Genomic DNA, 24,021 nt, shown 5'->3' on the forward strand with positions numbered 1-24,021 from the left:
TCTATTTTTAATATATTTATTCTGTTTACTTTATTTCATAACGCTATAAATTATAAATACATATATATCACATGAATGTTTTTTATCACAGGAAGGAAACTCAAAATACACGAGTGCATGTGCTGCAAAGTTCCTAGTGTCACAGTCAAGAATATAAGAAAGAGATATTATGACCTTGTAACGAGATTATAAGTCCTAATTTTAACAAATTAGATCCTAATTTGGCGAAAGTGCTGCAGTCTTTAATATTTTTTTTGATTTGTTACCGCCTAATAAGGAGATACAATCACATTATTAGGATAAAATAAGTCCTAATCTTAATAAACTAAGAAGTCCTAATTAGAAGAAGTAATGTCCTTATCAGAAGATCTCCTAATTACGAGGTTATTAGATTCGTTATTTGGAGATGCTTATAAGAATAAGATATATCCTAATAACGAGATAGTATATCTTCAAATTATGATACTGTGGCACTGGAACTTCTCGTTAAGTGTTAGGTTTGGTAAGAAGGTAACTTGTGTGTTGTATGTAGGCGTTTTGTCAGCAAGAACAACATCGTGAATTGGACGTATGAACACATACTTCAGTTTCATTTCGCTGTGCTTGTTGGTCGTCAAGCGCGATGCAAACATGGTGATGTGGTAACTCGTCGCATATTTAAGACCCAGTTCAATACCAATGATTCAAAATACCAAATAACTATCCTATTATCACAATAATGTTAAGTAAGTACACATGTTCATCTAGGCGCCCTCTTCTGTAACTTGCGTTCCATTGTGTTGATCTTGCTGGCCAAGTGCTATGCAAACATCACGCAACTGAAATGCAACATGTTTGTATATGCATGTACAGTTAGTAAGAAGATTTAGCTTACGATCCGTTTATAACTGAAACCAGTCGGTTTAACTAAGGTCAGATTACCATTTTAAATCGACATCTTTGCCAATGTTTTAAAGAATGTCCCTCCATTGGTTCAACTTATTTTATCTACACTGGACCCTTCTTTACTGAACGTAAAAAGGCGTATACTAAACGTGTTGATATCTAGCGATATTTAAATATTAATGATAGTTGTGTAGGTCGTCGTCTGGCGTCTATCGTTGAGTGTGTGTTGGCCATTTTGCGTTTGCTTTGAAAAAGCTTCTTGTTACAATGTTGGCTACTTGAATTTTCTTAACATGTACGTGTATTCAAAAATGATAAAAAATAAGTATTTTAACATGTTTTCTTGACTCAATGCCCATGCAGAGCCTTTTGCTTTACCTGTTTGAATACTCTACGACAAAAGAAAAAAATACGTGTATTTATTATATGCTTTCCGGTGTTTTATAGAGTTGTATTAGTGAAACATATCCAGAAACACTACAATGATTTTTTGCTTCCTATTCTGTGAAACGGTATATGATTCTATAAACATAACTAGTACGATTTTCTGATTTTTTTTTAATGATAATGTTCTGATGATCAAACGTTTGTTGACATTTTGATTTTGGAGTTTCTTTGTTTCTCTCATTGACTTGTTTCCAAATATAATGTAAATGTTTAGACTTAACTTTTAGCCATATTCTTCTAGATTGTCTAACCAAACTCTGAAAAATACTAGTATTTAATATTTTTGTGTCTACTTTCACGTTGAACACAGGTAACATCAGAATAGCTTAAATTGACACTTAATTGTAACCTTGGTTTTATCGTGCCCCGATATTCTTCATCGTATTATTATGTGAAACCGGGCTATATCAATTATTCAATAGTTTCATTAGCACTGGTTTAAGGTGTTTTTCAAACGAGTTTGTTTGTTTTTTGTCTTTTATAATATATAATAAAAATACTACGGAGGTACATTTGGTGTAATAGTGGTTAAAGTGTCGATCTCTCACCAAAGAGGTCGTCGGTTCGAACCCCACCAGTTGTTAGGTCTATTTCCAACTCCGTAATGATAACAGTACTGGCTTCTACTCAAGAAACGTATCCTAAACTAATTTATATCAGCTTATAGTTGTCTTCACAATCTAGCGCGATAAAAGTAGTATAAAACATACATTTCTTTTAAATAATAACAAACAAGTTACCCAGACATAAAATGTCCCTGCTCCGGCACTGGCTTTTCTAGCATCTATTTCAGAATGTTCATCAAGCATCTTTTCCACTTCTTTCTGGACTGATGATTGTACGCTTACAGTATCAAATTGCTTTACACGTCTTATCATGCTGTCTTTACCAAGTCTGCCCATCAATACTTGAAGATCCTCCCAGTCCTTAAATGAAAATATTCAGAAAACACTCGCTTATATTGCTAATTGTCGTCGGTACAAGTAGGTAAAGCAAACATTTGTTGAATAATAGATTTGTGCAAATCGCTGAAAATAATTGTGTGTGTTACTTTTTTGAACGCGTGTCTCTATTGGCGTCGATATATATACATATGATATAAAACGAACACGAACATTTTTCGGTTACATGATTTATCTGTCGATGTTTTTTTTGGTCCTTTAAACGAGGGTTTCTCGTTAAATTTAGGCCTTTACCCTGTGCTTCTTAATAAGGTATTAGTTTATATTTTGGCTATAACACTTGTCCCTGTACATTCCTTTACATTGTCAATTGAATGATCAGTCTGTTAGTTTACCTTTAGCTTTGTTAGCAAATATATATCTAGCAAATTGCAGTTTTATCGTGATAGTATTTAGAGGAGCTTGACATGGAAGGACATAACAAGAAAAATTGGATGATGAAGTAGTTTATGAAATATATGTAAACAGAGTATAACCTACTTCAAGATCTGCACGCCTTTCTCCCAACATTAGGAAGGTCGCTCGCATGATGTCTTGAATGATTGGCTGTGGTATTTTATAACTTCGCAACTCAGATATTGTCGGCTGTTTCATCTCAAGGATATCATGTGCAATTTTGTTGAGATGCAACAGATGTTCTCTGATATCTTTAGCCTCATCCAGCTGTTTTGTAAGTTTGTCCCTGAAACGACTTTTCTCTCCCCTGGCGATTGCCTTTTCAAGAGTTTCAAGATGGCGCCTGTTCATGGCGTCTTCGAGTTCTAAATAAGATATTTCAGAAAAATCATATGTTTTTCTCTCCATCAATATCATTAATTTATATTAACTACAATCAATGAATATTTCATTAATTCAAATAATTATCTAAGATACTTGGCTCTACAAAGAAAACAAAGATTTTCTGTTTTAAAGATAAAGATTGAAGAAAAAGTTAAAATATCAAACTAGCAAACGATAAGTAATGATCTATATTAAACTCAAAACTGTAATACCTTTTCGGTCTTTCTTGTATTCTAGCGCATCTTCTGCTTTAGCAAGTTCGCCCTTATCTTCCATATCAAGCTTGTGGAAACGTTCAATTTCGCTCTCTAGTTCCGATAGGTTCTTTGTGCCACGGGTCTTAGACAGGTCCGTAACATTTCGTCTTGTTTTCTTTTCCTGCGGTGTCTGAAATGGTGTTAAATTGACAGTATGGTTGTCTGATTCATACCATAAGTAATGGAAATCACAGTTAAACTGGGTAAAATAAACATCTGCATTAAAAATTTCTTTTATCACATAAATTCAATGAGTTAATTTAAACGTGCTGAACCAAAAGCAATTCAATTGAAAGTATTTAACCTCCCATTTCCGCTGACGTTTCTTTTTCCCTGTTTCCGACGTCAATAAGTAGTTACAAACATTGTCATAGTCACTGTGGTTCTTTTGTTGCGCGTGGAGCGCCAATGCATACTCTCCTTCTTCGGGAACGTTCACAGCCACATGTACATTCCTGTTACGTTGTGTAGTCACGCAATATTGCTGTAACTCTTCTTTCGAAATCGTAGAATGAAGTAGTTCGGTCCTCACAACAATGTCCTTCGTCAACTTGAAGTTAAATTCCATATGTTTCTTGATGTTCATCTTCACCAAACCACTTTTGTGTGAGATGGCCTTTATCCCGGCAAGTTCGGTGTCCATAGTAGGCCCGTAACCAACCTTCCCTGGATTGAATGGAAGTGGTTTGACATCATCTTTTACCTCATCAGCTCTGATTTTAAATGCGCACATGTCACCTTCATAACCTTTCCCTCCTACTATCTGTAGCTTATATACTCCAGTTTCGGGAAAGCGAATGCCAAAGTCCCATCTTGAACCAGTTCTGTTCAAGAACACAAAATTGTTTAGTTGCAATGAAGACGAAATCTCTCTTCCTGATTCAACATGATTATAGTACAGTTCATAGTCAAGGGTAATGCCTCTTGGGTCTCCACAAGATATTTCAATATGGCACTCTCCATCTTTTGCAACTAAGCGGCCACTGAACTTACTGCGTATGTCTACTTTTTCATCGAAGTAATAACGGCGGACGTAAGGAATATCACAATATTTGGCAAAGTCCCAGGGCCGGTTTAAAAGTTGCCAACGTTTATCTTTTGCAAACGCATCAAAAATGAACATTTCAGGGTCGGTAAAGAAGTAATAGTCGTTGAAGTGTTTTATGGTTTTTCCAGATGACTCAACTTCCTTTTCCCTTACAGCCTTTCCTGAATTACAAAAACGTAGAATCACTGTAAGTACACACTCATCTGTTGCTTACCGTCTAAATATGTCCATAAACATAATAATATAAACTGCTTCCTGTTGCAAACACTTGCTTCCGATCAATGAATGCCGTGTCAAAGTATGTACAAATTTACCACACGACCTACTTCCTAATGGTTGCAGCATTTATGAAAGTCATAAAAATGAAATACACGGTGTAACAATGAAAACAGAGGTGTGAAAGCACAAATAGTTTAAATGATATTTAATAAAGAAACGAGTTCATGGATTTCGCTTACACCCCACCTCATCACGAACGCAAACTAAATGTAGTTTACCTTTGACTTCAACTTTTGTGTACACTCCAGTTGAATGTCCAACCACTGCAGAACATGCCCACAAAGGGAAAACGATACGCCATCCCCCGGCTACATATACGGCATTCCAACTATTGTTTAGTTTTTTCACATCATCGTCAGAATCGCCAACCTTATATCCGGCACTCTTTGCATACCCGTCGATGATAACGCATTGTATACCCGCCTTCCTAAAATTTACACGAACCTGAGCTACATTGTTCATGCATTTACATAGTCAAACATATCTTAAAAACGTATGATTATCGAAATAAAATTGCATATATGCATTTTATAACTAAACTTATTTTATCCTATAGTTTTATGATTTGTGAAGCTCTGTTCCCAGTTATGAATATTTTAAGAACATTGCTTAAACTACGCAACTGTTCTCAAGAACACTTCCTGCGTACATTAGTTCAATTTTGTATTGAATGTTAACGGAACGGAATCATTTCAAATTTCAAATGTTGGTGTATATATTTAATTGTTAATTTTTTAACCAAATATGGTATTTGAATATTCCTAAAAAAATAGATGTTGAGTAGTAACTCAAGAGCATTTCTTGTCTTGATCTATGACAACCAAATAGTATCAATATTAACAAACACAATTATATTGACATTATTTGTGAGATAGTATGATTATTCTTTATTGTAAAAACACAGAAAGATAATATTTAGACTATGTTTGTCTTTTAAGTAGTAAATAAGTTACCTTCGTGTGAAACTGGGGCCTGATTATAATAAGAACATAGGTAAAGTGCTGTGCTCATGATTGGTTTAATGTTAAGTGCATTTGTATAATTCCAACAAGCTTGCTGACCTGCATAAAAGAGCAAAGAATGAAGAATAGGAAGCTCTGTTGTCTTTCATCAGCTTCATAATTCCACGTGGTGTGTCACTTCCGGTCACGTTGCTATAGTTACCATCATCTATTTCCTGATTGGCCATCCAAATAAACAGTGCGCGTACTTTCTCTACGTCATTTTTACATTCTGATGTTAGGTACGCAATGAGTTCTTCATAGCTGTCTGCCAAGTTGTCGGGCGCCTATTCAAATATAATTAAAAAGAAATATATTGACAAATTATTTCTTCCACTTTCCTATCCTCACTGAGCAAATTTGATTTAGGTTTTATCATTATTTGCTTAGATTTTAAATGATCACACACTGTCTTTTCTTAAGCTTACCTGATTAACATAGACTAATATGTTTTAAGCACGATAAAGTATTTACCACCCAAATTATATCGAAAAATAAAATCAGAAAAAAGGTAAAGCTACTATTACTAAACATTTGAATACATGATATTATCAAGCAGTTAATTTTCGCATAGACGCAGAAAATAATATGCCAATTATAAAAAAAAACGTTTGATTGTAGTTGCCGAACTGTGATGACCAGTGGATTGCTATTGGACTGATAACAATTAACTACAGATATTTTATAGGCAGAAATGTATTCAGTTTACTGCCTGCATGATAAACGCATGTTAATTCAAAAGGAGTGCTCCCCCATAATCAAATTATTTATACATACAATACCACTACCCAAATATATAACGCATACAATTATTTACTCCTAAGCTCAAAAATATCGGCTCATTATCTATGAGTCAGTTTAAATACCGTAAAAAGACGCATGGATTAAGGACCTTCTTATACGAATAATCTTACCGCTCTCGCCCTCGCTTCAACTCCCTTTAACTTCTGTGGATTAAATATGTCAGCTTTCCTGTCAGGCGGTTCCTTGGCAACAGGATAGCCATGCTCAGTTTTCGGAACATCCACCTGGATTTAAAATATATTTTGTTCACATTAACATCGTAACCAGGAATCGCGTAGTAACATAAACCTTGACTTGGAGTGTATTTTTAGTTTATTTTAATAAATTAGGTGACTCAATATGTATAACAATCTGCCATAAATGTTGCAAAAATGTTTCAAGGCAACGATTTTTGAACATCAAATATGATAAGCACATTTTAAAGAAGGTGGCTAGGCAATACGTTTGAATCATCAGTTTTGATTTGCAATATCAATAATTATTGATATTAAGTATGTCAATATTTCTGCCTCTTTTTATAGGCATCGCCAATATCAAATTGCAATACTAACAGATTATTTTGGGGTTAATTATGTCGGCTTCACAGCAGGATTAGCAGCACGGTAGGTGCGCATAGTTTTTTTGAAATTAAAACATGATTTGAAATAAAAAGAAAAACCACTGAAAGAGGTTGTTCGCAATTTATACATTTGTAATCCTTATTACAGTTTTCATGTTTTTCCAATGCGTCAATGAAGTATTACTACGATCAATCAATAACAATTTAATTAAACCACATTCCAAATATACGGACAAAGAAATGGGGATCGACTCCGAGATACATTTCATAAAGAGAAAGTCTTCATTTATAATGCATTCCTACATTCAATTTCTCAATCCGGAGGTATTAATTTCTTGACATATTACGACCATTACCAATAATACAAACGTAGAATACGACGCTAATATGATAGATTGCATTATTTGTTAATAATTGTATGGATAATAGTTTTTAAACATAATATCATATTACACTTTAAGCAAATTCAATAAAGACGCTTACATCTTCTATTTCCGGTTCCTGTTTCAGTTCCGGATGGTTGTTTTCTCGTTTCCGGTTAGTCTCGTTTTCAGCCCCTACATTACTTCCCGAAGATTTGGCTTTTGGAGATTTCTTTGCAACTGGTTGATTGTTATTGGTGTCAGGAGAGGAGGAGCTACAACCCATTGTTACCTATTTGTACCTGAAATTGATAGTGAGGTGAATATCAGGTAGAGTTATTAAAGAAAATTCAATTGATCCATAGGGCCAACGCCGTGATTTAAGTAACAAAATTACTACTACAATCCTATCTAATGACCTTAAGGATTAAATGTCAATGATGAAATGTTAATAATCAACTAGAGACACATAATACGATGATTTGTTGTTATCTGGATCAATTCGGCAATGTGTTGAGCGGTATAGGAATAAATAAAGACATTGTTCTACGGTGATAAGCCAATATCCGACAAGGATACTGTTTAAAAATCAAAAGTCAAGAGAAAAACAAATAAACTAATAACACGCATGCAGGACAAAAAAAACCTTAATTCATCACTAACGATAAATATGACTGCGGTTAAAAACAACATTTGTTTAAACAAAACATATTCATATGAGTTAGTGGTGAAATTCGGGAGTATCGGGAACAAAATTACAAAAACCCCAGTGAATTTGAGTTAGCGTGAATCAACATTAATTATCTAACATGCAATGTTAACCTTAATGCTATTTCACATATTTTCACATGTAAATACGAACATTTAAATTTACTCCGTGTATATATTGTAAATGAAATACGTTTTACAAATAATGGCATATACCTATTTACCTTAATTCTTGCTTATAATTTTATTCAAGAAGACCGAATGTAAGTCCAATTTCATTTTTTTTTATCGTAAGTAAAAGTCCACGCTACTTTCTCTATGTGTAAACCGTCAAAATGTCATACTATTTCTTTATCATTCATAAAAATTCAACTATTGTTGAGTTCTTTAGGATACAAATTGCGTCTTTCTGTTAATTTTCCTAATAACAGCCCTGTTTAAAATATCATCTTGCATTCCTTTCAAACGGAGGCGAAATTCACTTAAAATATTGGTAATACATTTGTCAACCTCGATCGATGAAATTGTTCAGTGCTCACAAGAAGCAATCATTCATAATGACAAAATGTTATTCTGTTTACTCAGATTTCTAACGTTAACCAATCGATCAGTAAAAGAATGTAAAGTTAACAAATGTCTTTTTTATTTTGTTTATTTTACAATTAAAACATATATCAAAATTTAAACAGAAGAAAAAAGGAGGCCTATGTTCCAATATTCTGATTTTAAGTCTGAATAAGGAGTCTTATCAGGCGCGTAGCAAGGGCCAATTTTTGGACTACGCAGATGAATGACGGACAACATATCAACCCCTTCACCCCATACCCCCTTCGGTTTTTATTAGTTCGGGGCTTTATGTATGTAAAAACCTTCGACTTTTCAAAGTTTCATTACACAACTGCGTATTTGCTACGCACCTGCTTACATTGTGGATAGTCTCGAAAAATCCATTTAATCTATTTAAGAACATTATGAATTGCATCTTCATTTTGAATATGAAAACATTTAAGAAAAACTTAATGTCGTTTTATAATTTTCAGTAACAAACCCACTAATGTCTAAAGAATATCCACAAGCTTACTCGTACAAATATTGCACACCAACCATGTATAAAAAATACAAATATTTCAAAAATCGATGAGGGACGAGCATATTGTACTACGAAATAAACAAACGTACTTTACCGGAAAAAGAAATAAACCTTTAACATTAATACTTAACACAATGACTGCCTACAAATTTTTCTCACAATATTCCTTATCTCAAAAAGAAATATATCAAAGTTGATTCATCTATTTTAAAGTAAGTTTATCTTCTTTTATTTCAAAACAACTTGACAGCGAGTTACCTGTAGGGTGTGTTTGACAGTTGGCCTTTATCTGTATTAGCTTTGTTACGGTAAAGGACCACTTCAAACCAATACGATACGTCATTTATCATTCGGAAAACTATAAACATAAGGCAAAATATCTTACAGAGCCAAGCTCACAGAACCTTATATAATACTGTATCGTAGCACGATGATCCGATCCCACTTTACAGAACAGAACAGAACAAAACAGAATTTATTACATGTAAACTATGCAGTTTTTCCGATCCAACTTTACAAATATAGACAATAGATAAAACTACCATTAAAGAGGGTGTTACTCTCCTCGCCTCGCCCCCGCAAAACTGACTGCACCTATTTCGTAATTAGGGTCGGGTTACCCGAACCAAGTGTTTTCTTAAGCCTTAATGCACCAGTCAATTGTAACCGCGGCCCTCCCAGGTCCGGGGAATAGCGGGGACTTTGACTTTCGGTCCAGCAAAGCCTGGGTAAAATTCCCGCCCTGCGGGAACGAACCGCTGATAAAATCCCCGCCAAATCCCCCCGCACCTCCGGGAGCCTAGGTAAGGCCCATACCCCGCTATTTTTGGCGCAAAGACAAAACCACCGCATTCACCCGGCACTGTGGGGCCACCTGAAAGGTAAAGACACGGCCCATTTTCCCGGCTATCCCTGGCATACACCCGGACCTGGGGGGGGGGGGGGGGGGGGGCGTGGTTACAATTGATTGGTGCATAACATCTATGGAAAATTTAGAATAAACAACTTTTAGAAAATGAACTGTACCTGCAATCGTGCTTAAATAACTTGTCTTCCTATTCTGTAAATCGATCAAGTGAAAGCGCAACATTGACTTAAAGTTTCAACTACTATTGTTTTTCTCTAAAAGGGACACGATAAATGCATGTTGATGAAAACACATTTGTTTTTATTTAAATGCAGTAATAATTTTAAAGATGCACCCTTACTCCCAAATAAGATGTACCACAATTAATACAAAGTGTTTTAATTTACCGAAATGGGTTAAAACATATCACAAAAAGTGGTTCTTATGAAGGATATCGTGTTTAATTTGAAGGAATGGTGCAGTAAACATGGCTATTTCTATCTAATGAGACATAGTTGATCACTGTAAATCTTTTAGCACTCACCAATCATTTAATACATGTGCGTTTTTAACAACTAAATAAATGGTTATAAACTTGTTATCACTTATTGATATTTTTCATTAAGGCATTATTTAGTAAGTAGTTAAAGGTTTATCTCTGAAAATTTATGTTTGTTATGCACCAGTCAATTGTAACCACGGCCCCCCAGGTCCGGGGATTAGCCGGGACTTTGACTTTCGGTCCAGCCAACCCCGGGTAAAATCAAGGCCCAATCTCCGCTAAATTTGGCGCTATGACAAAACCACCGCGGTCACCCGGCCCTGCGGGGCCACCTGGAAAGTAAAAACACGGCCCTTTTCCCCGGCTATCCCCGGTATGCCCCCGGACCTGGGAGGGGGGGGGGCGTGGTTACAATTGACTGGTGCATTATACATGTGTTTGTATTGATTTTAAATAATATAGTCACTTTAACTCATCTGACTTAAATGATTAAAACAAGAAAGCAAATGATACGTGAATAGATAAAATAATGTAAACTATATTTTGGTGCCTTTTTTCAGAATTTTGTGGCCACGTAGCTATAAATTACACCCTTTTATCTGTACACACATCGTTTGTTAGTGTGTTTATCATTAACGTCAAATGAGTTAATAATTTATTAAATTAGAAAAATGCATCAACCTAAACGATGCCAGAGGCGTAGCTAGACATAAAACAACTTGTAGGCCCGATGTTTCCAGTTGAGTTATGGGAACCCCCTCTAGATTTCTTGAGTAGTTATTAGTTTTTATTGCATTTTTTATGGTTATTTAAATTTAAATTTTGCCATTTGTTTTTAAAAAGTTGTAGGCCCAGCCTACATGGCCTATATGTAGCTAAGCCACTGCTTGCCCAAATGTTCATAAAAACTTGGCTGTAAATCGAGCACTTATGAAATGATAAACCATTTGTTGACTGTTTACTACTCGATGGTTGTATATCATTTAACCCTATCAATGTCAAAATATTAGACTATCTCTAAGGCGGTAACAGTGTATGCCTTTAAATATGCAATTTAACAGTTTTAAACGGCACGGCAAACAAATGAAAACTTCAAATACATTAATATTGTCAGCTAAAGATTGTGAAAGAGGTTTAATAAATTTCAATACGTAATTCATGCCAAAAACTGTGTTCGTTAAACATTTTCCATGTTTGCAACAGCTTGGTCATTATTTTTGTTTCAGTATTCTATCTAAATATTAAAGCTGCACTCTCACAGATTGTCCGGTTCGACAACATTTTTTTGTCTTGGAATGAACCAAACTTTACGTAAATATCTGGAAAGACTGAAAAAAAGACTGGTGACAAAAAAATCAGATCGCAGTTTTTAACATAAACGTTCAAAAATTGAAGTTTTGTGGCAAAAAGCATTAATGAAAATGTGCGTTCCGGCATAAAACATGAATTTTCGAACGTAAATATGAAAAACTGCGATCTGATCCTTTGTCAGCAGTCTTATATAACTAGTACTCAGACATTTACGCACAAATTGGCTCATTTAATGAGCCAATAAAAAAAAGTCTATACGGCCAATCTGTGAGAATGCATCTTTAAATACTAAATTCTGTGTGAATTTCATGCGATGTTGAATAACTTGATAAAAGTTTAATTTAAGTATAAATTCTACTGAATACTTTAAAGTGGATTTCTGCTGAAAAGCACAGTTTAAAGAGCAAGGGGTAACTTCAATAAAAGCCACCGGTGTTTGTTGAGTAACCTTTTACCCTTGGTGATGGCTCTCTCGGGTATATCCAGAATATACGTGACATTTGACGTGTGGCTTCGTAGTCAGAAACCAAAACATATGAGCTCTAACCCAACAGTGCCGTAGGGGTAGGGCTAAAGTTTGAGACCTCCCTTAAAGAAATTACTCTTTTGGTCTTAAGTGACAGATTCTGGAATTCTAAACAGATTTCCTCAAGCATCTTTAAGATTAAATTTCACTTAACAAATATATGAGGATACGCTAGTGCCGTAACCATAAACATATATTCTATTAAATGGCAATGTTTTGAATGGCTATTTTGATACTGTTGATTTAAAACTTAACTTTACCGTACTGAAAATTAACTTTTGATTTTAGTTCGATATGAAAATACGTATCTAGATAGTGAATCTGCTGTTTGTGTGTTTTCACTTATGCGGAATTCCTCGACCATTTTCCATCGAAAACAGCCTCGGATGTATGCCGGCACATTAGTAGAAGTAGTTTGTAAAAAATGAATAACATTACTTATAATTTTAAGTGTTTAAGATGTTTTATTTTATTTTAATTTATTTGAGTTTTAAATGATTTCCATTGAAGTGTATTATTGCATAAATAATTAAGAACTTCCAAGAGTAACGCCATTTTACTGTTAAACTGAAATTACTTCGCGATCTACTTGCAGCGTAGTAAGATATCTGACACTGTAAACCGTCCATACACATTAAAGGATGGAAAATCACCGAGGAATTCCAAATGGAATTTGGCGACAGTTCTAATATGCGGCGTATGGCGGGTTTTCGCATTTCAATACTGTTTCACGAAGAAATTTCAGAAATCTACCACCAAAATCTTGGGACGATGTAACAACATAAAACACACAAATACACGCATGTTTTGATAAAAAACATTGAATTCATCTCGATATAGCAAATATGTAATATCGACCACCCACGAACTCCAATTTAAACATTTCAATATCAACTTGATCAAAACCGTATCTTATCAAATACATTTCTATTGTAACAAAGTAGAAAAGTGGAATGTTCACAACGATGCGTCAAATAATCACGCCGGTATAATAAACTTCACAGGAAAATATTGTCGGTTGCTAACAACACAAACCGTAGCTATTGACAGGCGGATAATCTAGCACGGTTTCCGGAAACCGGCCGTATTGATCACACGAAATGTGAAAAGATAATGCATCGATGTCGGCATCTCTTTAACATTGTCATGTATAGATTGATTGTAATGAGTTTAGTACATGCATTTTATCATGTTTATTAAGTTGATATTGATCTTTTAAAGTAAATGTTTACAAGTACCTGCCTTTGATATCGAACTATCAAATATTTTACGTTTTAAATTCAATTGAGATAATATACATCACGTTTTTAGAGAATGACACATGATTTTTAAATAATTATTAAAATTAGCATGAAAGTTCATTGTAATCTTTCAGTGAACATTAAGAAACTTATTCTAAATGGAACAAATGGTTTATCAAGGTCAAACTTAAATCGGTTTCTTGTTTAAGCTGAAAATGTGTTATTTAAGATTGTTCTGTATTTCGTTTGGCTCTCAGCTTGTGATGTATAGTCTAATGAAGCACATATGGTGATAACACGCAAAATTAAACACAACTAAACACGAACTAAATACGAAACGAACTAGTTTATATCTACTCTAAAAGATATCCACTCGTTCATAAAATAAGATTAGACAGAGAGCTATGAAACACTTTACAGACATTGTAATGTGAATGATATTCCCTATCAAATATTCTGGATTTATTACTAAATCCATGTGATAAACACAAGATTTGCTGTATCAACATTGTAACGTGAAATACATTTGCAATTGAGCAGTGGAGTTGCTTATTTAGGCTTTGTGTTGATTACAAATAAGCGCATGTCAAGATAAATTGATAAATTTGAAAAATTAATTCCCTGCAATTTGTTATTTTATGTTTTGGAACTTCTCTGTAAGTTAGACGTTCAGTGTGTCTTGTTTGATGCCTGCAAGGTCTTGATCATTATGCACTAATCCAAGATCTTTGTAAATTGTTCTGGCTACGAGGTCCGAATTGCAGACTCAGGCTCAGAAACTGAATTCTTGAATGCCTCAACATATCTTTAATGTAGCTATTGTTGTAAGCCTGATTGTAAAACATATAATTTGTCACAGATACAGTAATTTTTACTAAACTTGCTGTTGAAGTAGCATATTTCAGCAAAATTAAGAATTTGCTTTCCTGAGTCTGAGTCTCAATCTCAAGATGTTATGCACCAGTCAATTGTAACCACGCCCCCAGGTCCGGGGAATAGCGGGGACTTTGACTTTCGATCCAGATTAGCCCGGGTAAAATCCCCGCCCTGCGTAGACGAACTACTAGTAAAATCCCCGCCAAATGCTCCCGGACCTAGATAAGCCCAATTCCCCGCTATTCTGAACGCGGAGACAAAACCTACGCATGCAACCGGCACGGCGGGGCCACCTGGAAGGTAAAAACACGGCCCATTTTCCCGGCTATCCCCTGTATACCCCCGGACCTGGGGGGGGGCGTGGTTGCAATTGATTATTATTAAATATATGCCCTGGTCCCAATATCACGAAAATACTTCAAACAAATCTCAAGCTCAGTCTCAACTCATTTTACCACATAGCATCAAAAGTTATTTAAACCATACAGCCGAAACCCGTTCGCTCGAACTCGCTTGGCTCGAATTCATCGTTGGCTCGAAGTAGATGAAAGGACCAAATTTTCCGAGGCTCGAGGTATTTTCAGCGGTCTCTTGGAGTTCAAGCGAACGGAGTTCGACTGTATATGTTGTTCACCTTTAAAAAGGCGCATTCTATCATGAAATAAGTTGATAAAACTTGATTCTAAGAGAAAACTGTAGTCGCCATTGCGTTCAAACAAATCATTTTTAACCTAAATTGTAAATGCTTTTCTGGAAAAAAACTGTTATTTTATTAACACGAAATCAGGTTTATATCAGGAGATTACCAACCACATGATATGCGCACTATTTTACAGAAGTAGTATTCTATCTCAATAAAATTATTAATCAACTAATTATCAAACAATGTTGAGCCGAGTTTACAGCGCTTATGTATTTCAAAATTTTAAATGTAAAAGTATAGAAGTTGCATTTTTATACTTACGTGAATTAAAGCAAGCCACACTTAAATGAAATTCAAAATTTTGCATTAAAAACGATGGTATATCCCATTCACATGAAGCACATAAAAGTATACCGATTCAAATTTATCTAAAGTTTAAAATATTATCTTTGATATCTCAAATTCTCTGCATTCAGACAGACAGAATACTCACACAAAGGATATTGACTCATTTGACAATAACCATCCTATTCATGGAAGGCCTACCCGATAGTTTTGTCGTAAAATATCTTTTAACGAAGCGTCTGCCACAATAGTGCGTTATCGGATGTCTACTCGTTTCATTAAAGGCACATTAGCTGTAACGTTGATGTAATCAAATATCAAATATATCTGAATTTTAAGCGATATGAACAATATCAGTTGTATCATAAAATTAGTTTTATAAAAATATTCACCAAATCGAAAATAGATGTACCCGCAGCAGGGATAGAACCGGAAACCTCTCGATCAGCAGACGAGACCGTATCCACTAAACCATGGTGGTATGTTTTTTTATATCAAAACACATGCACACAATGTGTATGCTTTGATGCATTCAAAAACATTCGAGCCAAAATAAAATGTTCATCTATTGGTATATTAGGTTTAAGTTTGTTTGAAGGCCGCTTAAACATGCTTTTTAGCAAAGTTCTACACTTTGTCGACATGTTTGGCCGTAAGACAAGAGGATAACAAAAAGTGTTTAAAAGGAATCATGCATCTTGTAATTTATTTCTGAATTCGTTTGTTAAACCAAATACGCAGGTCAAAATAGAGTATGTGCCTTTAAATCATGTATCGATTGATTACATATTTGTCAAACATAATTATTCTATGAAAGCAAAAGGAGAAATAATCACGTTATTATCGCAGTTCATAAAATTGCTCTGTTTAATCATCATATTTTCTATATCTTTAAGAAAGCAAACAAAGTGAAATCAATATCAATTTCTATAAGCATTATTGAATTGGTCCCTTATTAACATGATTGACAATTCAACGCCGGATACCCATGGTTACAATGTTTCAAAAACGCATCAATCTCAAGTCATTTTAAATCTTCACATCAATTGTAAATGAAAACCTTTTTTGAAAATGTAGATTTATAACGACTTCCAAGATACAAAATAAAAATAAAATTAAAGACAAAAGTAATTGAGAACGACTCATTGATTTCCATCGTCGGCAACCACGGTACTTTCTTCCGTTACACTTCATACATACCGTGGAACAGTCTGACCGTTTTGATATAAGGCCATACCAAATCGTTTCTATGTTTAAAGTCCGCGGACGGATAGGTTTTGGGCATCGTCGGCAACCACGGTACTTTTTTTCGTTACACTTCATACACAACGAAGCATAGCGCAGTGTGTATCGGGGAGTTTCCGACGATGATTGATTTCTAGCAATTACTCATGTACATTTATTGCTCTACAATATGTTTTTTTGAAATATTGACAAAATGCCTTTATCAACCCATTTTATCAGAAACATAAGCCTTTGAAAAGAGTAAAAACAGACAGTATTTGAATCATACCATGCTCTTAAAGCTGCACTCTCACAGACTGGCCATTTTAACAACTTTTTATTTTTTTGTCCTGGAAATAGCAAACTTTTTCGTAATATCTGAAAACCAATGATATAGGATTGCTGACAAAAATACAGATTCGTAGATTCGTAGATTTTCATAATTCTGTTCGAAAAATAATGTTATATGGTTTAAACCGTTACTAACCGTTTAAGAAAAACGCATAAAACATCAGTTTTTGAACTTAAATATAAATCTCGAGTATAATTCTTGCATTTTTAGACTATCTGCGCGCAGATAGTCTTAAGACCACGAACTCCAAAGAACTACTTCTATTCATGTCGTTTTAACCCATTTTTTTTGTCTCAATGCGCTCTAATTTTAGCGGAATGACGTCGAAACCATAAAAATAGATTGGTTGTGTTGCAGTCCGAGTATGAGTTTATGCTTGTTCGGCTTTTTCCGCGCTGTAATTATGTATCCCGGCGTTTTATTTTTAGCAGAATATAACTATTTTTAGATCGTTATATTTATCCGATTAATGAGGGTCAAGATAATGGAGGCTCTGGTAGGAAAATAACATATTGATATTCACTCTAAGATTAGCCCATTATGTTTCAGAAATGATTACCGACCGCAAGTGTCCCATCGCCTGCAGGATTTGTTATTATAACCTGACGTGACCCTGAAGCACGCTTATTTGTAATGGTGCTTTCTTATTTGGCTTTTATGAGATAAGAAACAAAAATAATTGTATCTGCTGTATCTATCATATATTTTTTTTAATAAAACCAGTCAAAACTATTCAAAATGTTATAGAAAGGTGGTGATTTCAATTGAAGGATAAGCATAATGACATTTTTAGAGACCCAACAAATACCCAATGAATCTCCAGTGTCTTTTAGATAAAAACATGAAAACATGAGATCCCGCTTCGAATCTACCTATTGTCTGCTAGCATTATATAACTTTTATGGCTACTTTTTTGCGTGAGTTTTAGTATTAAAACAATCCGGTTGTGTTCTCAATGGTTTGTTTATGAGAGAAATGTCTTCATTTGGTCAATATAATCTTCATGTATTATATTTATTATATTTTCATCCTACTTCGAATCTACTACACTGTAACTATTGCCTGCTACCTAAGTACCTTAGTTATATTGGGGCCTGGTACTCTTTTAGTTTATGATATACTTGTGTGATGTTTACGGAATGGCGTTGATGTTATTAAACATTAGTGTATTTATTGGCCTCTACTCTTCCTGCTTGCGAATGACATCCTGGGCTTTCATTGGCCATCCTAAATTATAACATAAACGTCTGAAATATGAAGTCTAAAGTCTGGAGCATTTTGACAATAGTTTTCTATATTGCCAGGCAAAAACGAAATCAAAATGAAATCATTGATTAGGTTAAATCTAAAAACATCTCGAATTAAGTAAGATCTGCTTAACTTCAAAACATATTGTAAAATAATGTATGTTTTACATTGACAATCATTTCCACAAATTTAAATGAAACATGAATTTATGAACATTTGTTTTTGTGTACATCCGATTTTTGCACTGTGTAAGGCCCTTAAACAAACAAAGGAGTTATTTACAAGATTTACCTGAACATTCAGGATCACCAGACAGCACTTGGAGAGCAGTTAAATTTTCACACCAGTCGACAATCAATTATCTGCTGGTTCATTCTTGGTTTTAACTTTTAAGTCATAACACTTAAGAATGCGCAGACTAATCAAATAGTTCAGTAAAATTGTGTTTGGCCATTAGAGCGATGGAAGTGACGCCAACACGATTATGCAGTAAACCATTGTTCATTCAGCTGCCAACTTGTTTATTCATGAAGAGCATGTCGACTTAATGTCATTATAGATGTACAGACTCGTAGATCAGACAGAAATTATTCATCCGATTTGCGAAACATTTTAAACATTATCTTTAAATGCTCTAAAACTGCGTTGTATGGTAATTGATGCATTGCAGTCTAATTCAAATACACTTATGGGTATCTGTAACTTCGTAAGTTATGATTATAATAAGACTGTTAATACGATTTTTAAAGCAGATAACTAGCTTCCACAGAACAGTTTGACATTTAAGCTTTTTTGCTTTAATAGGGCCAGTCACCGGTCTGGTTGAAGTTCGCTCTCGCAGTACCCTTTATGAAAATAGTTGTGCAATTCAAAATATCCTTATTCGGGAAATCATTTTTGATCTATACCTTTATTCATCTGATACATACATACGGCATAGAAGATCAAAATATCGTATCATATCATATGCAACGGTGTTATATCTGTATGTTATAAATTATTATGAAGAAGAATATTTATTTAAATATACAATTATAATAATGGACAATATACAGTCCCATTTAAAGTCATTAAAGTTAAAAAGGCATAAATTAACAAATAGTTCAGTCAAACTTAGTACGGTAATTAGATCGATAGGAGTGACCTAAACATAAACATAAAACACAATATTGCTTATTCGTTTGCCAAAAAAACTTGTTTATTTGAAAAGAACTTCTAAACTTTATGTCATAAGTTATGTAAACACTTACGCAGACATTATTCATTCTACTGTTTGCATAACATTTGAAGAATATTATTTTATTGCCAAAAACCGCATTCAATGATAATAGGTGCATTGCAGTCTAATTCAAATCCATTTATAGGTATCTATATTCTCGTATGTAAAAAATGAATTTTATAGGGCTGTTAAATACGATTTTTAAAAGCAGATACAGAACAGTTTGACATATAAGGAATCCTTCTTTAACAGGGCCAGTCACCGTTCTGGTTGATTTTAGCTTTCGCAGTAGTACTTTCCCCTTATGAAAATAGTTATGAAAACCATAATATCCTTATTCTCAAAATCATATTTGATCCTACATTCATTCATTCGATACATACATACTGCCAAACAGATACAAATATCGTAATATATCATGTGAAAAAGTTTTGTATTATGGTGTTATTTATTTTTTAAAGCAGTATATTTGTAAAAGCAAAGACATCTATAACACTATAGATTCTCGTATAAAGGTATTGAGACATTGTGTCCACTAACGTCATTCGTACCAGTACGAATGTTGTAAATAAGTTTAAATATCGTAGACGATATGACATTGTCACAATAACCAAAACAGTATATATCTGGGACAAATGGTAATCGATCCTATCGGGAGCATTTAAAACGACCACGGGCACATGGACGTTATAACATAGACATCGAAATTTAAAGGCGGATAGAAATGTACTTTCTATATCTCTATAATATCTATAAAATAATTTCAAGAAGCGTTATTTATTTATTGATTATTGTTGCCTTTTATCCCGTTAAATCCTCTCTGTCACAAGAAACTTCATTGCACATGCATTCCTATACACATAACCGGCCTATGTTCTAAGGAAGGGACTTCGTTTACATTGCGTCATGAAGCCTTCTGCCTCGTAACCCACAAACAATACTAAAGTATGAATATGATATACGTGTTGTATCTAATCCAGGACAACTTGTCTACTCGGTTCACGTGTAACCCAATAAATCTAACCAATTGCACTATCCTGAAACACATTAAACCATAAATCGCAATCACAATAATTAAGTGTAGCTCCAATGTAAATAGTTGTCTCCAGGATGCACGTCAAGATTGTAGTGCATATTGATCAAATAAAAGGCTTAAATGTCGAGTGTTAAGATGTCTAGATTCAGATTCATATCCACACTTACAAGCATATCAAAGTAAAACGTTCCAAATAGTTTAACAGTACACCTACCGCCTTAAGATTAAGTGACAGAAAATATCGATCTGAAAATGGCACAAAGGATTGCAAAGGATTGATATTCTCAGTTCATTTAGAAGCAAGAAGTTGAAATAAGAAGTAGTTCAACTATGCAACTTCAAAACGATGTTCAATTGTAAAATTTGAAGGTGTCAACTTTGTAAACGCCAGCCTTTTCAGCAGTCCCTCTTTGCAATCGCGATTATCTTTAACATGAAATCAGTTATTTGGCAATTAATATTTTAAACATTTATTTATTTCTTGCAAAGACCCATTGTCAAGTAGGCTTGAATCACGGTTTACCGATATGGGAATAGATGTTTATTACGATTGTACAATATTTGAACGAGTAATTACCGGTGTTATATTTAACCATACGTAGAGTGAAGTGTTTATTTTTGCTTTTTACGAGGTTAAATATTTAAATCGTTATATACCTGGGAGTTGGCAGTTTAGTACTCATCATTGCAGACAAAGTGCTGATTGTTATTGTGTCAGTTAACAAGTTTTTTTACGGTGTCATTGTAAACATTTAAGGATGAACTCGTTTGTGATGTGCTCATATATTTCAATATAAAATGTATGAATGAAACCGTTAGTCTTATTAGAAATTCTGCGTACCACAAGTTCATCAATAAAACTTACAGAGCAGCATATATGCTAAAGTTAACGACGATGACGTTAATTAATAACTTGTTAACTAAAACAACAACCTGACAAATTCCCATATTTGGTATCAAAAAGAGTATCTAACGCAAAACAGAAAATGAGTACTCGTACATTCAAACGAACTAAATGGAAAGCAAGAATTGTAAATGATATTCGATATTTTCTAACGTTCGGTTGGGCAAATAATTTAAGCACGCCACGATAAACTCAAAAGAAGCTCTTGGTTATAGCACAACGTAAATTACAAGGATACAGACACATCCAGTAGATTGACATTAGGACATTGTTTAAAAGCAATGGACACACATTACGGAAATACCGGACATGTATCAAAATGTTGGGGTCACCGTCTTGAATTTGTCAACGAAACATGCTATCGCTGTTTTAAAGAATAGTTTCTGTAAACAAAACCTCACCCTTGCACCACTGTTTTAAAGCTCTAATTTAGGATGAGTCTTCGTTATTAGCAAGGAAATGTAAATCATTATGACGAAAACGATTATCATTATGCGGGGCTTGCAATTTTCTGGAATGCATGAACTCGCTTTTCGTAATCGTAGTTCTATACTACAAAATATTTTATGTTTGTATCGTTATTATAAGGACAGCGCCCAAAACTCGAGAAATTCAGATCATACCAGTTTATATTTATTGATCTAATGTTATTGCTATTTTCGTAAGGCAGATGTCCTGAAAACCAATTTCGGAGAAACTAGGTGTAGACACCTGTTGTCATCCAATTGAGGTTTCAATAAATTCCCGGAAGGTTTAAACCAATAACTTATTTAGAACAAATTTGCTTACATTCATCATATAGCTATCTTACACTTGCTCATCCGCACAAAGCGTTAAATCGACAGACATCGATGGCTCTGAAGAAAAAAATATGTAAAGAGCAGCGCCTTTTTTCCCCTTACTTTCAACATATGACGCATTTAAGATAAAGTCAGTAAAAAGGTATTTTAAAACCCTTCTTCAAGTGATGTCATAACAATACTTATCGAAAAACAAACTTGGAAAATAGTTTTAGTTTGGTAAGAAAATCACTTAAGAGGTTTTGAAAAGCAGTCCTGCTTTTGTCTTGCTTATTAACATATCTCTACTCTTAATGAAATCGTACACATTAACTAAGCATTCAAAAACGAGTCTATGCGGTACAAGCAGCGTATAATGCAGCACATTGTCTCTCAGTTGATCAATAGTAGCATTCAATAAATCAGTAGAATAACACTTTTCCGTCGAACATCGGGCCGTAAACCGCCTTTGGTGTAGGTGGAGGTAAAACGTCTACATTTTATTGCGTATTGATTGAATAAAAGGGTTGATTAAATAACAGTGTGACGTCCTTAGACAAGTCGCGCATGGCGTTAAATGTAATTTCTATCCAGCAAGCATTATCCAAGTGAAACTCAGAGATTAAACTGACCGCCTACGAAGCGCAATACCGTTTAAAAGTTCAAATTGAAAAGAATGATATTCATATTAACACCTAAATGAAATGATAATTGAAATCATCAATATACTGACATAAGCGAAATAAAAGAAAATCATTGTCATATGATCAATAACTTTCAAAAACAATTTAAACATTCAAGTCCAATCTTCCGCTTGCATTCATATTCGTATTTGTGTAAGGGAATTTAAGTGTGAACTTCACTCACCATTGCTATGAATAAGAATGTCAATTGGAACGGGAGTGCTAACGTTTTCCTTAGGACGACCACTGTGCTTCGAAATAGCCTTTATTCTTGAATGAATGTTTTAAAAACTTAGACATTGATGATATAATTCCTGTGCAGATATGTTGCCAATATCTTCTGTTGAGAACTTTCATACTATTTGATCGGTATTGCGCTCTGATTTGATAAGCTCGTCGTCGTTTAGGTCATGGTGAAAGTTTTTTCATGTATCGTAATTTTTTCAACAGTATGATTTTTTCAGTATAAATTCCTTAACCATTAATTCTCACCTGCTTTTTACTTAATTTCAATCGTGATAAATAATCATTAATTGAATTCATCATTTCATGCATTAATGCTGTATGTTTGCAGTTATAACAAACAATAGAAAAATGATTTTGCTCGTGCGTTCTTCTGGATTTAGCACAAACACCTGCAAAAGTGTAATCCCCTGTTACCTTTAATATTATTATTTTTGTCTCGTCTCATTGCGACGTCATCCGTAGTTGCACAGTTATATTCTCCTGAGTACAGCTTTATAATCTGTTAAATGATTTGACAAGCAAAGCCAGTTAAACGTTGTTGGTGAAATTTATGGTACATTTGCTACTTCAAAAGAAGCATATGTACTTTTATATAGTTGAGAGCATTTTCTTAAAATGTATAGATCAAAACTATCTTTATACCTAAGTTCGTTGATAAGCTCTATCAGCTGCTGTTTCCTGATTCTATACCCAAAAGCGATTTAATTTTTTTGCTGTAAAAGGATTTGTCCACAAAGGGTATGCGACATTTTTGTGATACACATTTATTATTTACTGTAATAATTATATTAGTATATACGTACGGCGGAGATATTTGCAGAAATCTATTTTTTTCAGAAATTTAGTCTTGACACGTA

General features: G+C 34.2%; 1 protein-coding gene across 4 annotated transcripts; it reads right to left on the reverse strand.

Moving 5' to 3' along the window:
- LOC128223082 (lim and transglutaminase domain protein ltd-1-like) lies at window positions 1–15,677 on the reverse strand. Of its 4 annotated transcripts, none has more exons than XM_052932319.1 (10): window positions 15,622–15,677; window positions 7,506–7,686; window positions 6,574–6,687; window positions 5,720–5,946; window positions 4,877–5,085; window positions 3,636–4,540; window positions 3,287–3,461; window positions 2,775–3,055; window positions 2,073–2,258; window positions 1–818 (listed from the first exon to the last, which is right to left on the reverse strand). In XM_052932319.1, exons 2-10 carry the CDS (start codon window positions 7,668–7,670, stop codon window positions 744–746), a joined length of 2,337 nt encoding a protein of 778 aa, XP_052788279.1. In that variant the 5' UTR covers window positions 7,671–7,686; window positions 15,622–15,677; the 3' UTR covers window positions 1–743. The 4 variants fall into 4 exon arrangements, with proteins under 4 accessions (XP_052788279.1, XP_052788278.1, XP_052788280.1 ...); XM_052932318.1 differs by lacking the exon at window positions 15,622–15,677 and adding an exon at window positions 15,450–15,578; XM_052932320.1 differs by lacking the exon at window positions 15,622–15,677 and adding an exon at window positions 9,725–9,846.
- Between the last annotated feature and the right edge of the window lie 8,344 nt (window positions 15,678–24,021).

The sequence above is a fragment of the Mya arenaria genome, chromosome 17 (genome assembly GCF_026914265.1).
Source record: "Mya arenaria isolate MELC-2E11 chromosome 17, ASM2691426v1".
Taxonomy (NCBI): Eukaryota; Metazoa; Mollusca; class Bivalvia; order Myida; family Myidae; genus Mya; species Mya arenaria.

Coding starts and splice junctions, on each gene's coding strand:
- LOC128223082 (XM_052932319.1), bottom strand. CDS start 7,670: ATGGGTTGTAGCTCCTCCTCTCCTGACACCAATAACAATCAACCAGTT. Junction 5,947..6,573: donor TTGAAGCGAGGGCGAGAGCG/GTAAGATTATTC, acceptor ATATTTGAATAG/GCGCCCGACAACTTGGCAGA. Junction 819..2,072: donor CAGGGACATTTTATGTCTGG/GTAACTTGTTTG, acceptor GTTGCATTTCAG/TTGCGTGATGTTTGCATAGC.